The 12,075-nt window shown below is 37.6% G+C and overlaps 1 protein-coding gene across 1 annotated transcript; it reads right to left on the bottom strand.

Annotated features, from left to right (window-relative positions):
- Positions 1 to 3,444: 3,444 nt before the first annotated feature.
- LOC133613954 (olfactory receptor 10J4-like) lies at positions 3,445 to 4,491 on the bottom strand. The gene has a single exon (XM_061971887.2). The coding sequence runs from the start codon at positions 4,489 to 4,491 to the stop codon at positions 3,445 to 3,447; it is 1,047 nt and encodes a 348-aa protein (XP_061827871.2).
- Positions 4,492 to 12,075: the final 7,584 nt, after the last annotated feature.

Raw genomic sequence — 12,075 nt, forward strand, 5'->3', positions numbered from 1 at the left:
TTCCAATTTGTTTTGGTTTTGTTTTTGAATCGTAAAAGGGGCTGCTTCATCATGAAGCACATGCCCGGTCCTTTAGGTCAGTGGTTTTCAACCTTTTTTGAGCCTAGGCACATTTTTTTCATTGAAAAAATGCGGAGGCACACCACCAGCAGAAAACATTAAAAAAATTAAACTCAGCAGCCGATATTGACAGTAAAAAGTTGTCGTCGCAATTGTTGGATATGACTTTAAAGCATAACCAAGCACGCATCAATATAGCTCTTGTCTCAAAGTAGGTGTACTGTCACCACCTGTCACATCACGCCGTCACTTATTTTGAGTTTTTTGCAGTTTTCCTGTGTGTAGTGTTTTAGTTATTGTCTTGTGCTCCTATTTTGGTGGCTTTTTCGCTTTTTTTTTTTGGTATTTTCCTGAAGCAGTTTCATGTCTTCCTTGACCGCTATTCCCCTCACCTGCTTTGTTTTAGCAGTCAAGAATATTTCAGTTGTTTTTATCCTTCTTTGTGGGGACATTGTTGATTGTCATGTCATGTTTGGATGTACTTTGTGGACGCTGTATTTGCTCCACAGTAAGTCTTTGCTGTCGTCCAGCATTCTGTTTTTGTTTACTTTGTAACCAGTTCAGTTTTAGTTTCGTTCTGCATAGCCTTCCCTAAGCTTCAATGCCTTTTCTTAGGGGCACTCACCTTTTGTTTATTTTTGGTTTAAGCATGAGATACGTTTTTACCTGCAAATTGCCTCCCGCTGTTTCCGACATCTACAAAGCAATTAGCTACCGGCTGCCACTTACTGATATGGAAGACTATAACATGGTAAGTCTGCCGATCTCCAGACAGTACAGACACTCAACAACGGCACATTACTTGCGGATTCTAATTACTGGTTTGCAAAAAATAATTTTTACCCAAATAGGTGAAACTAGATAATCTCCCACGGCACACCAGACTGTATCTTACGGCACACTAGTGTGCCGCGGCACAGTGGTTGAAAAACACTGCTTTAGGTGAGCTGATCAGCTGCTCTAAAAGTACAATTATCAAAGCGCAAGGGGACAAGGCCTTTTCCTTTACTGCTCCCGTAATATAGATCGATCTGCCCTTTTAAAACTTATCCCAGAATCCATGTTCAGACTGACATTTAAGTGTGAATTCAACTATTGTTTTTATTTAGCATTTTATTATATTTTATACAACTTTTGATTTTATATTTTCCATTGTTTTCTTTATTTTGTGTTCACAGTGGTGAGGTCCATTTTTTTCACTTATGGCAGTTGGCAAAGAGTAAACCTATTCTATCGAGGCAGCACTTTGAGACAGTAATCTATAACTTCCTCACGTTTCAGCTGGATTGTTGCAATGCTTCTTATTTTGCTGTCAACCAGTCTTCTCTCTCCCGTGTGCAGCTGGTCAAAAACACAGCCGCATCTCTTTGAACAGTTACAGCAGATAGAGAACATTTTGTTTCCCATTTAACATCAAATTATTACAATGCCTTTTAATAACGTCATGACATGAGGTGGGATATTTGCAGAATAAACACTCAGACATTCTGCAGATTAACTTGTTTATTTTGACATAACACAACAAGCCCACATGACAACAACCTGGTCCTTAACACCACCAAGACGAAGGAGCTGATCATGGATTTCCGGAAGAAAAAAACAATAAACATCCAACCACTGTACATCAATGGGGACCAGGGGCGTCACTAGCTTTTAAGGACAGGGGGGGCTTAGCCCCCAGGAGATGCACAGGACGCGAGCGAACGTAGCGCACGAGCACAAAACTTCACAAACGGCTAACAAAGACTTAGAAATGATTCATTGTTATTAGTATTATTTAAAAAATGCATGGGACGAAATGAAATGCTCCCTGGGACGATGTCTTTTAACCATTTTTTTTCTTTTTCTTTTAATGTATTTATTAATTTGACATTTTATATTAAATGTCTTGGTTTTTCCTCCCTCTGAAAATCCTATGAAATGTTTAACAAGCCATACTATAACAATACAACAGCTATTATTGTAACAATACAATAAAACAAATTTATTTAATGTTTTTTTTTCATTGTTTTAACATTAGACAAATGTATATTACTTTATATAGATTCTATAAGAGTGATGTGGGCATTTTCTATATGAACAAGTCCAAGGACCGCAGGCAAGGTCGCAGAGAAAATGCGGACTGGATTTTGAGGGATGTGGACATTTTCTATATGAACAAGTGGAATGGATTGGATACCGACACACTAAAGGGGCTCTCTCCCTTAAAGTACCAATGATTGTCACACACACACACTAGGCGTGGTGAAATGTGTCCCCTGCATTTGACCCATCCCCTTGTTCACCCCCTGGGAGGTGAGGGGAGCAGTGGGCAGCAGCGGTGCCGCGCCCAGGAATAATTTTTGGTGATTTACGCTATGAAGTGAGGGGAAACTGAGTGAATAATGACAGGTTATATGATTAATTTATTTAAACTCATATTCGGGCCACTTTATAATGAATATGTCGGCATGTATTTGTTAAAAAAAAAAAAAAAATTATATATATATATATATATATATATATATATATATATATATATATATATATATATATATATATATATATATATATATGTATATATATATAACACCAAATTATTTAGGGGGGACTTAAGAACATTTTAGGGGGGCTTGAGCCCCCCTAAAATAGGCCTAACAACGCCAATGATGGGGACTATGTGGAAAGGGTCTCTAACTTCAGGTTCCTGGGGATCCAGATCGAGGAAGATCTGTCGTGGAGTATGAACACCTCAGGGACAATCAAAAAGGCACAGCAGAGACTTTACTTTCTGAGACTCCTCAAAAAGAACCACCTGTCACAAAAACTGCTTGTGTCCTTCTAAAGCTGCTCAATAGAGAGTGTGCTGACATACTGCATGTGTGTATGGTATGCCAGCTAAACAGCGGCAGAGAGAAATGCACTTCAGAGGGTCATAAAAACTGCCATGAAGATCACTGGCTGCTCTCTCCCCTCCCTAGATGAACTGTACAGTTCATACTCAAAAAGGCCCAAAACATCATAAGAGACCCATTTCACCCCGAACATAAACTTTCTGAACTGCTGCCCTCGGGCAGGAGATACAGCACAATAAAATGCCGGACAAACAGACTTAAGAACACTTTTTACCCGAGAGCAATAGTGTCGCTGAACACAAGACGACAATAATGACTGTATTTTATGTATTTTAATCTATTTATCTATGTTCCTATGTGTTATGAATTTGCACTAAATTAGTTTTGCTTACAATTTCGTTGTACAGTTTGTACAATGACAATAAATATATATTCTATTCTATGACAACATTTTTACAACACAACAATTATAAATGCTTGCTTTTTCCAGCAAGTGTTACAATCAGTGATAAAACATCACTATTACACAAACATCCACATTATACTTATTTTATTTCACGGGTTTGACCTGACAAAACAATCTTCTGATGTGTTTTGAGATTTCTTTCATTTTCACTCCATATATGATTGGATTGAACAGAGGATTGTACACAATTACCTGTAAAGTCATTACTAAACTTACACTTTTTGGAAGATCCGACTGCATTTGATCGGTCATAACATCAAAACAACCAAAACAAGTGAAGCAGAATAAAACCATCAGGTGGGGTAAACATGTCTTTGTAGCTTTTTTCCCAAATTGTACACTAATGTGGTAAGTTATTATAAATATCTTTATGTACGTAAAAAGAATGAAAATCACAGGAGCAACACTGGTAGTTATTGTCACAAACACAACATAAACAGTGAGAAATGATGATTTTACACAAAAAAGCCTGTGGACTGAATTGTTACACCATACTCCACCTGTGGTAAACGTGCACATTTTTTGTTTTAAATTCATTGCAGCTCCAACTGCAAGCTGGCTTGCAGGTAGAAACCAGGCTAAAGTCAAAAGGACTATGACCGTTTTTTTCCCCATGATAGTTGGATACTGCAGAGGTTTGCAGATAGACACATACCTGTCATAAGACATGGCTGACAACAGTAAGAAGTCTGATCCTGCAAATGAGTAATACAGAAAATATTGAAACATACAAGCAGAATGAGAAATGGTCTGATGTTGAGATAAAACGTCAATGCAAAGTTTAGGGTAGACAGCAGTGCTAAACAAAAGAGAGTTGATTGACAAAGCAGCAATGAAAATGTACATAGGCTCATGAAGGTTCCTGTGAATGCAAATCAGACATATAATGGTGCAGTTAGAGCAGAGGATGAGAATATATAGTGTCAAAAAGGAGACAAAGTAAATATATCCATATTTGTCCACGTCTACATAGCCACCAAGAGTTATATAAGTTGCATTGAATTCAGCATCCATGAAGTTAGTCCCAGATGAAAACATAAAAAAGATCCAGCAGGCTGTGTCGAAGCAAACAAGAGTCATAAAATGAAGATCACAGTGATTCATGTGCAGGGAGCTGGTCTTCCTCTTCATCTCCACAATGCACAAAGTGAAGTGTTGTCGTAGGTTCACTTATTTTATAAGACTTGTACGCCCTTCACTACGTGTTCCACCAGGAGTTGCTGTCATGTCAATAAGCACCTCCAAGTCTTCAGGGCCTCCTGTCACTCAAATTTTCTGTGACAGCTGGTCATAAACATGTCAAAACATTATACACATTGACTTGCACTATTAAATAACTCAGATAATCAAGACCTGTGTTAAACAGTTTTTTTTTAATTTGTCCTTCAGTTGAATAGAGTGCATTCTGGGTCGGTTTGCACCTTCATGTAAATGGTCAATTCAATCCAAAGAACTTGTTTTGGCTCCATGGGGCAATTCAAGGCACGTAGAGCAGCAAATATATCAGCAAAAGGCAAATAGACTTTCAGCAGCTGTAAACATGGACTATAGAAAAAGAAAAGCCCCAAAATATTGAATAATTACACATTAAACAAAACAAAAGTACTCATGAGGACAATTATACTACTGGACTAAAATACTAAAAATACAAAACTAATGCTATGTACCAAAAAAATTCCAGTGCAAAGATACAGTATCTGGTACTTCGGATCAGCATTAATGAATTCAAAACAGTCATTTAAACCGGTCAAAATGTCTATGGTCAAAATTTCAATGTGACCATGTATAATCTTTAAGATGTATATAGTCATGTCCTCAGGCCAATGGTCTTCATTTCAATGGTCCTCATGCCAATGTTTAAATTGTCCATGGTCATCACGTCAATGATCCCAATGGACGATTGATCACCTGAGTAAAAATAGGTGCTTGTGAAGTTTTAACATCTTCAAAATAAAAATAAATTCATTTATTGAAATGGAATTAATTGTTACTGGTCTTCATGTCAATGGTCAAAATGTCGATGGTCAACATGTCAATAGTCTAAATATCAATGATCAACATGTCAAAGGTCAACATGTGTATGTCAGTGAGGAGCCTATAGCTTGTTTTTTTGTTTGTTTGTTTTTAACTTTAATGTATATGCTCTTTGAGTGTATTGTCACTATTAAATACTTTTGGGTCCCCATGGTTTAATGAAATAAATAAAATATTTGGCGTGTTTCTTACATTTCTGTAGTTGTATCTGAAGCAGCACTATCTATCTCTCATGAAAATGTACTTCTATGATCACATTCATTTTGTTTTAAAGTCCAGTTTAGAGATTTATTTGTTCTTGGGTATATAATTCTTCTAATTGGCCGACACATTCATTCATTCATTTCATTTCGTTGAAAACAGTGAAGGTTTTAGCATCTGACAATATGTATTACAAAGGCCATGTTTGTTATAAATAAGTAAATGGTCAACAAGTCAATGGTCATCATTTCAATAGTCAACAAGTCAATCGTCAATTTATCAATGGTCAACATGTCAATGGTCTACATGTCAATAGTCAACGGTCATCATGTTAATAGTCAACAAGTCAATGGTCATCATGTTAATAGTCAACAAGTCAATTGTCAATATATCAATGGTCATCATGGCAATGGTCTACATAAGTATGGTCAACTGTCAATGGCCCTCACAGAATGTCCTTAACTAAATGGTCAACAAGTCAATGGTCAACATGTCAATAGTCAACAAGTCAATCGTCAATTTATCAATGGTCAACATATCTATGGTCAACTGTCCTCAAAGAATGTCCGTAAATAAATGGTCATCATGTCAATAGTCAACAAGTCAATGGTCATCATGTTAATAGTCAACAAGTCAATGGTCATCATGTTAATAGTCAACAAGTCAATTGTCAATACATCAATGGTCATCATGGCAATGGTCTACATAAGTATGGTCAACTGTCAATGGTCCTCACAGAATGTCCTTAAGTAAATGGTCAACAAGTCAATGGTCATCATTTCAATAGTCAACAAGTCAATCGTCAATTGATCAATGGTCAACATGTCAATGGTCTACACGTCAATAGTCAACAAGTCAATGGTCATCATGTTAATAGTCAACAAGTCAATTGTCAATATATCAATGGTCATCATGGCAATGGTCTACATAAGTATGGTCAACTGTCAATGGTCCTCACAGAATGTCCTTAAGTAAATGGTCAACAAGTCAATGGTCAACATTTCAATAGTCAACAAGTCAATCGTCAATTTATCAATGGTCAACATATCTATGGTCAACTGTCTTCAAAGAATGTCCGTAAATAAATGGTCATCATGTCAATAGTCAACAAGACAATGGTCATCATGTTAATAGTCAACAAGTCAATGGTCATCATGTTAATAGTCAACAATCAAATGTCAATACATCAATGGTCATCATGGCAATGGTCTACATAAGTATGGTCAACTGTCAATGGTCCTCACAGAATGTCCTTAAGTAAATGGTCAACAAGTCAATGGTCATCATTTCAAAAATCAACAAGTCAATCGTCAATTTATCAACGGTCAACATGTCAATGGTCTACACGTCAATAGTCAACAAGTCAATGGTCATCATGTTAATAGTCAACAAGTTAATTGTCAATATATCAATGGTCATCATGGCAATGGTCTACATAAGTATGGTCAACTGTCAATGGTCCTCACAGAATGTCCTTAAGTAAATGGTCAACAAGTCAATGGTCATCATTTCAAAAGTCAACAAGTCAATCGTCAATTTATCAATGGTCAACATGTCAATGGTCTACACGTCAATAGTCAACAAGTCAATGGTCATCATGTTAATAGTCAACAAGTCAATTGTCAATACATCAATGGTCATCATGGCAATGGTCTACATAAGTATGGTCAACTGTCAACGGTCCTCACAGAATGTCCTTAAGTAAATGGTCATCAAGTCAATGGTCAACATTTCAATAGTCAACAAGTCAATCGTCAATTTATCAATGGTCAACATATCTATGGTCAACTGTCCTCAAAGAATGTCCGTAAATAAATGGTCATCATGTCAATAGTCAACAAGTCAATGGTCATCATGTTAATAGTCAACAAGTCAATGGTCATCATGTTAATGGTCTACATAAGTATGGTCAACTGTCAATGGTCCTCACAGAATGTCCTTAAGTAAATGGTCAACAAGTCAATGGTCATCATTTCAAAAATCAACAAGTCAATCGTCAATTTATCAACGGTCAACATGTCAATGGTCTACACGTCAATAGTCAACAAGTCAATGGTCATCATGTTAATAGTCAACAAGTTAATTGTCAATATATCAATGGTCATCATGGCAATGGTCTACATAAGTATGGTCAACTGTCAATGGTCCTCACAGAATGTCCTTAAGTAAATGGTCAACAAGTCAATGGTCATCATTTCAAAAGTCAACAAGTCAATCGTCAATTTATCAATGGTCAACATGTCAATGGTCTACACGTCAATAGTCAACAAGTCAATGGTCATCATGTTAATAGTCAACAAGTCAATTGTCAATACATCAATGGTCATCATGGCAATGGTCTACATAAGTATGGTCAACTGTCAACGGTCCTCACAGAATGTCCTTAAGTAAATGGTCATCAAGTCAATGGTCAACATTTCAATAGTCAACAAGCCAATCGTCAATTTATCAATGGTCAACATATCTATGGTCAACTGTCCTCAAAGAATGTCCGTAAATAAATGGTCATCATGTCAATAGTCAACAAGTCAATGGTCATCATGTTAATAGTCAACAAGTCAATGGTCATCATGTTAATGGTCTACATAAGTATGGTCAACTGTCAATGGTCCTCACAGAATGTCCTTAAGTAAATGGTCAACAAGTCAATGGTCATCATTTCAATAGTCAACAAGTCAATCGTCAATTTATCAATGGTCAACATGTCAATGGTCTACACGTCAATAGTCAACAAGTTAATGGTCATCATGTTAATAGTCAACAAGTCAATTGTCAATATATCAATGGTCATCATGGCAATAGTCTATCTACATAAGTATGGTCAACTGTCAATGGTCCTCACAGAATGTCCTTAAGTAAATGGTCAACAAGTCAATGGTCATCATTGCAATAGTCAACAAGTCAATCGTCAATTTATCAATGGTCAACATGTCAATGGTCTACATGTCAATAGTCAACTGTCATCATGTTAATAGTCAACAAGTCAATGGTCATCATGTTAATAGTCAACAAGTCAATTGTCAATACATCAATGGTCATCATGGCAATGGTCTACATAAGTATGGTCAACTGTCAATGGTCCTCACAGAATGTCCTTAAGTAAATGGTCAACAAGTCAATGGTCATCATTTCAATAGTCAACAAGTCAATCGTCAATTTATCAATGGTCAACATGTCAATGGTCTACACGTCAATAGTCAACATGTTAATAGTCAACAAGTCAATTGTCAATATATCAATGGTCATCATGGCAATGGTCTACATAAGTATGGTCAACTGTCAATGGTCCTCACAGAATGTCCTTAAGTAAATGGTCAACAAGTCAATGGTCAACATTTCAATAGTCAACAAGTCAATCGTCAATTTATCAATGGTCAACATATCTATGGTCAACTGTCCTCAAAGAATGTCCGTAAATAAATGGTCATCATGTTAATAGTCAACAAGTCAATTGTCAATAGCTCAATGACCATATGGTTAACACGTCAATTGTCAATTTATAAATGGTCAACATGTCAATGGTCAACAATTCAATGGTCTGCATGTCAATAGTCAACAAGTCAATGGCCAAGGCCCACTTGCCCATAACAAAAAGCCAAAAGGTCAGAGGGGAAGGGTGAGAAGATAAGGTGGGTTACTCTTATTATGTGTTCGGTATATGCATGTTTGATGTGTTTTAAATAATATTTCGAACATTGTCGCTGTTGTTTCATTGAATTCAGTTGAACTTTATTCATCCAACATACAATGTACAGTGAAATGTGTTTCTGCTGATCCGGTCTTGGTCAGTGAAGTGGGCATGTGTGGACGACCCTGGGAGCAAAGTGGGCAAATTGTCCTGCCCAGGACACAGCAGCAGAGACTGGGATGGAGAACGTCTGATTGGTGTATGAATGTGAATGAGTGTATGGTGGTGGTTGGAGACGTCGTTGGCGCATAGGTGGTCAAGTTTCCGTCGGTGTACCACTGGGCAGCTGTGGCTACGAATGTAGCTTACCACGATCCAGAGGGAATGCGGCGTCAACTAATGATGAGACCTTCTCACTAGAACAAAACGCTATATAAATCTAATCCATTATTATCATTATTCGTACGAGAAATGCTCAGGATGACCGCTCTACCTCGTGTCGACCTGTTTACTCAGTCTGTAAGTGACCTGCAAAAGGGTCCTTCTTGACGTTGACTAATGTCTACATGTGGTTCATTTCCTATATAGCTTAAGCCTGGTGCACACATTAAAATCATAATGATCTATTTTATTTGTGTTTGTTTTTTCCAACTAACTCATTGCTGACGAACGTGTGATCTGCTTTGATGCGGATGCTAGTTGGCCATGTTAAACCTCATGTTGCTCCTCATCGTCCACAGGACTTTTCAAGGTCAGGTGTTTTTTGTGGAAAGTGTTTTGGTGTTTATCTTCTCGGAAATGTGAAAGAAGCCCACTGTGGTTACTTAGTAGTGACAGAGTGATCCAAGGATGTTGTAACACGAGGTGAACAATAAGACACGTCTCAGGGGAACACGCTGGATCAACTAATTACGAGCCGGTGGCCACAGTGAGGTGGCTTAATGAGACAAATGATGACATCGTAACAATAACAATGTTTGCCGTGGTCCGGAGCTCCTTTGTGTTGAATTCATCAGGGGAAAAGAGTCTAACCTGGACATTGTTGCTATGACACTGCATTCATGCGTTGTCAAAACAGAAAGAGCAATTGTGGACAACATTTACATCATCTAACACAAAAGGGGAAAAAAAGTTGTGGTTTTACCCAAGATCATGGCGGCTGAATGACACTTTAGAGCAACTTCCTTCATTTGCGCATATAAAGAATATAACACAATATAAAATGATGTAATATTATATAACATACAAAACCCAAAACCAGTGAAGTTGGCACGTTGTGTAATTCGTAAATAAAAACAGAATACAATGATTTGCAAATCCTTTTCAACTTATATTCAATTGAATAGACTGCAAAGACAAGACATTTAATTTTTGAACTGAGAAACTTGATTTTTTTGTTGTTGCAAATAATCATGAACTTAGAATTTAATGGCAGCAACACATTGCAAAAAAGTTGGCACAGGGGCATTTTTACCACTGTGTTACATGGCCTTTCCTTTTAACAACACTCAGTAAACGTTTGGGAACTGAGGAGACCAATTTTTGAAACTTTTCAGATGGAATTCTTTCCCTTTCTTGCTTGATGTACAGCTTAAGTTGTTCAACAGTCCGGGGGTCTCCGTTGTTCTATTTTAGGCTTCATAATGCGCAACTCATTTTCAATGGGAGACAGATCTGGACTACAGGTAAGCCAGTCTAGTACTCGCACTCTTTTACTATGAAGCCACACTGTTGTAACATGTGGCTTGGCATTGTCTTGCTGAAATAAGCAGGGGCGTCCATGATAACGTTGCTTGGATGGCAACATATGTAGCTCCAAAACCTGTATGTACCTTTCAGCATTAATAGTGCCTTCACAGACGTGTAAGTTACCCATGCCTTGGGCACTAATACACCCCCATCCCATCACAGATGCTGGCTTCTGAACTTTCAATCAATCAATCAATCAATGTTTACTTATACAGCCCTAAATCACAAGTTTCTCAAAGGGCTGCACAAACTTTGCACCTATAAACAGTCCTGACGGTTCTTTTCTTCTTTGTTCCGGAGGATACAACATCCACAGTTTCCAAAAACAATTAGAAATGTGGACTCGTCAGACCACAGAACACTTTTCCACTTTGCATCAGTCCATCTTAGATGAGCTTGGGCCCAGCGAAGCCGGCGGCGTTTCTGGGTGTTGTTGATGAATGGTTTTCGCTCTGCATAGTAGAGATTTAACTTGCACAAACTGTAGTTACTGACAGTGGTTTTCTGAAGTGTTCCTGAGCCCATGTGGTGATATCCTTTACGCACTGATGTCACTTTTTGATGCAGTACCGCCTGAGGGATCGAAGGTCCGTAATATCATCGCTTACGTGCAGTGATTTCTCCAGATTCTCAGAATCTTTTGATGATATAACGGACCGTAGATGGTGAAATCCCTAAATTCCTTGCAATAGCCGGTTGAGAAATGTTCTTAAACTGTTCAACAATTTGTTCACAAAGTGGTGACCCTCGCCCCATTGTTGTTGGTGAATGACTGAGCATTTCATGGAAGCTGCTTTTATACCCAATCATGGCACCCACCTGTTCCCAATTAGCCTGTTCACCTGTGGGATGTTCCAAATAAGTGTTTGATGAGCATTCCTCAACTTTCTCAGTCTTTTTTGCCACTTGTGCCAGTTTTGAAACATGTTGCAGTCATCAAATTCCAAATGAGCTAATATTTGTAAAAAATAAAGTTTTCCAGTTCGAACGTTAAATATCTTGTCTGTGCAGTCTATTCAATTGAATATAGGTTGAAAAGGATTCGCAAATTATTGTATTCTGTTTTTATTTATGATTTACACAACGAGCCAACTTCACTGGTT

This window comes from Nerophis lumbriciformis, linkage group LG13 (genome assembly GCF_033978685.3).
Source record: "Nerophis lumbriciformis linkage group LG13, RoL_Nlum_v2.1, whole genome shotgun sequence".
NCBI lineage: Eukaryota > Metazoa > Chordata > Actinopteri > Syngnathiformes > Syngnathidae > Nerophis > Nerophis lumbriciformis.

Coding starts and splice junctions, on each gene's coding strand:
- LOC133613954 (XM_061971887.2), bottom strand. CDS start 4,491: ATGAAGAGGAAGACCAGCTCCCTGCACATGAATCACTGTGATCTTCAT.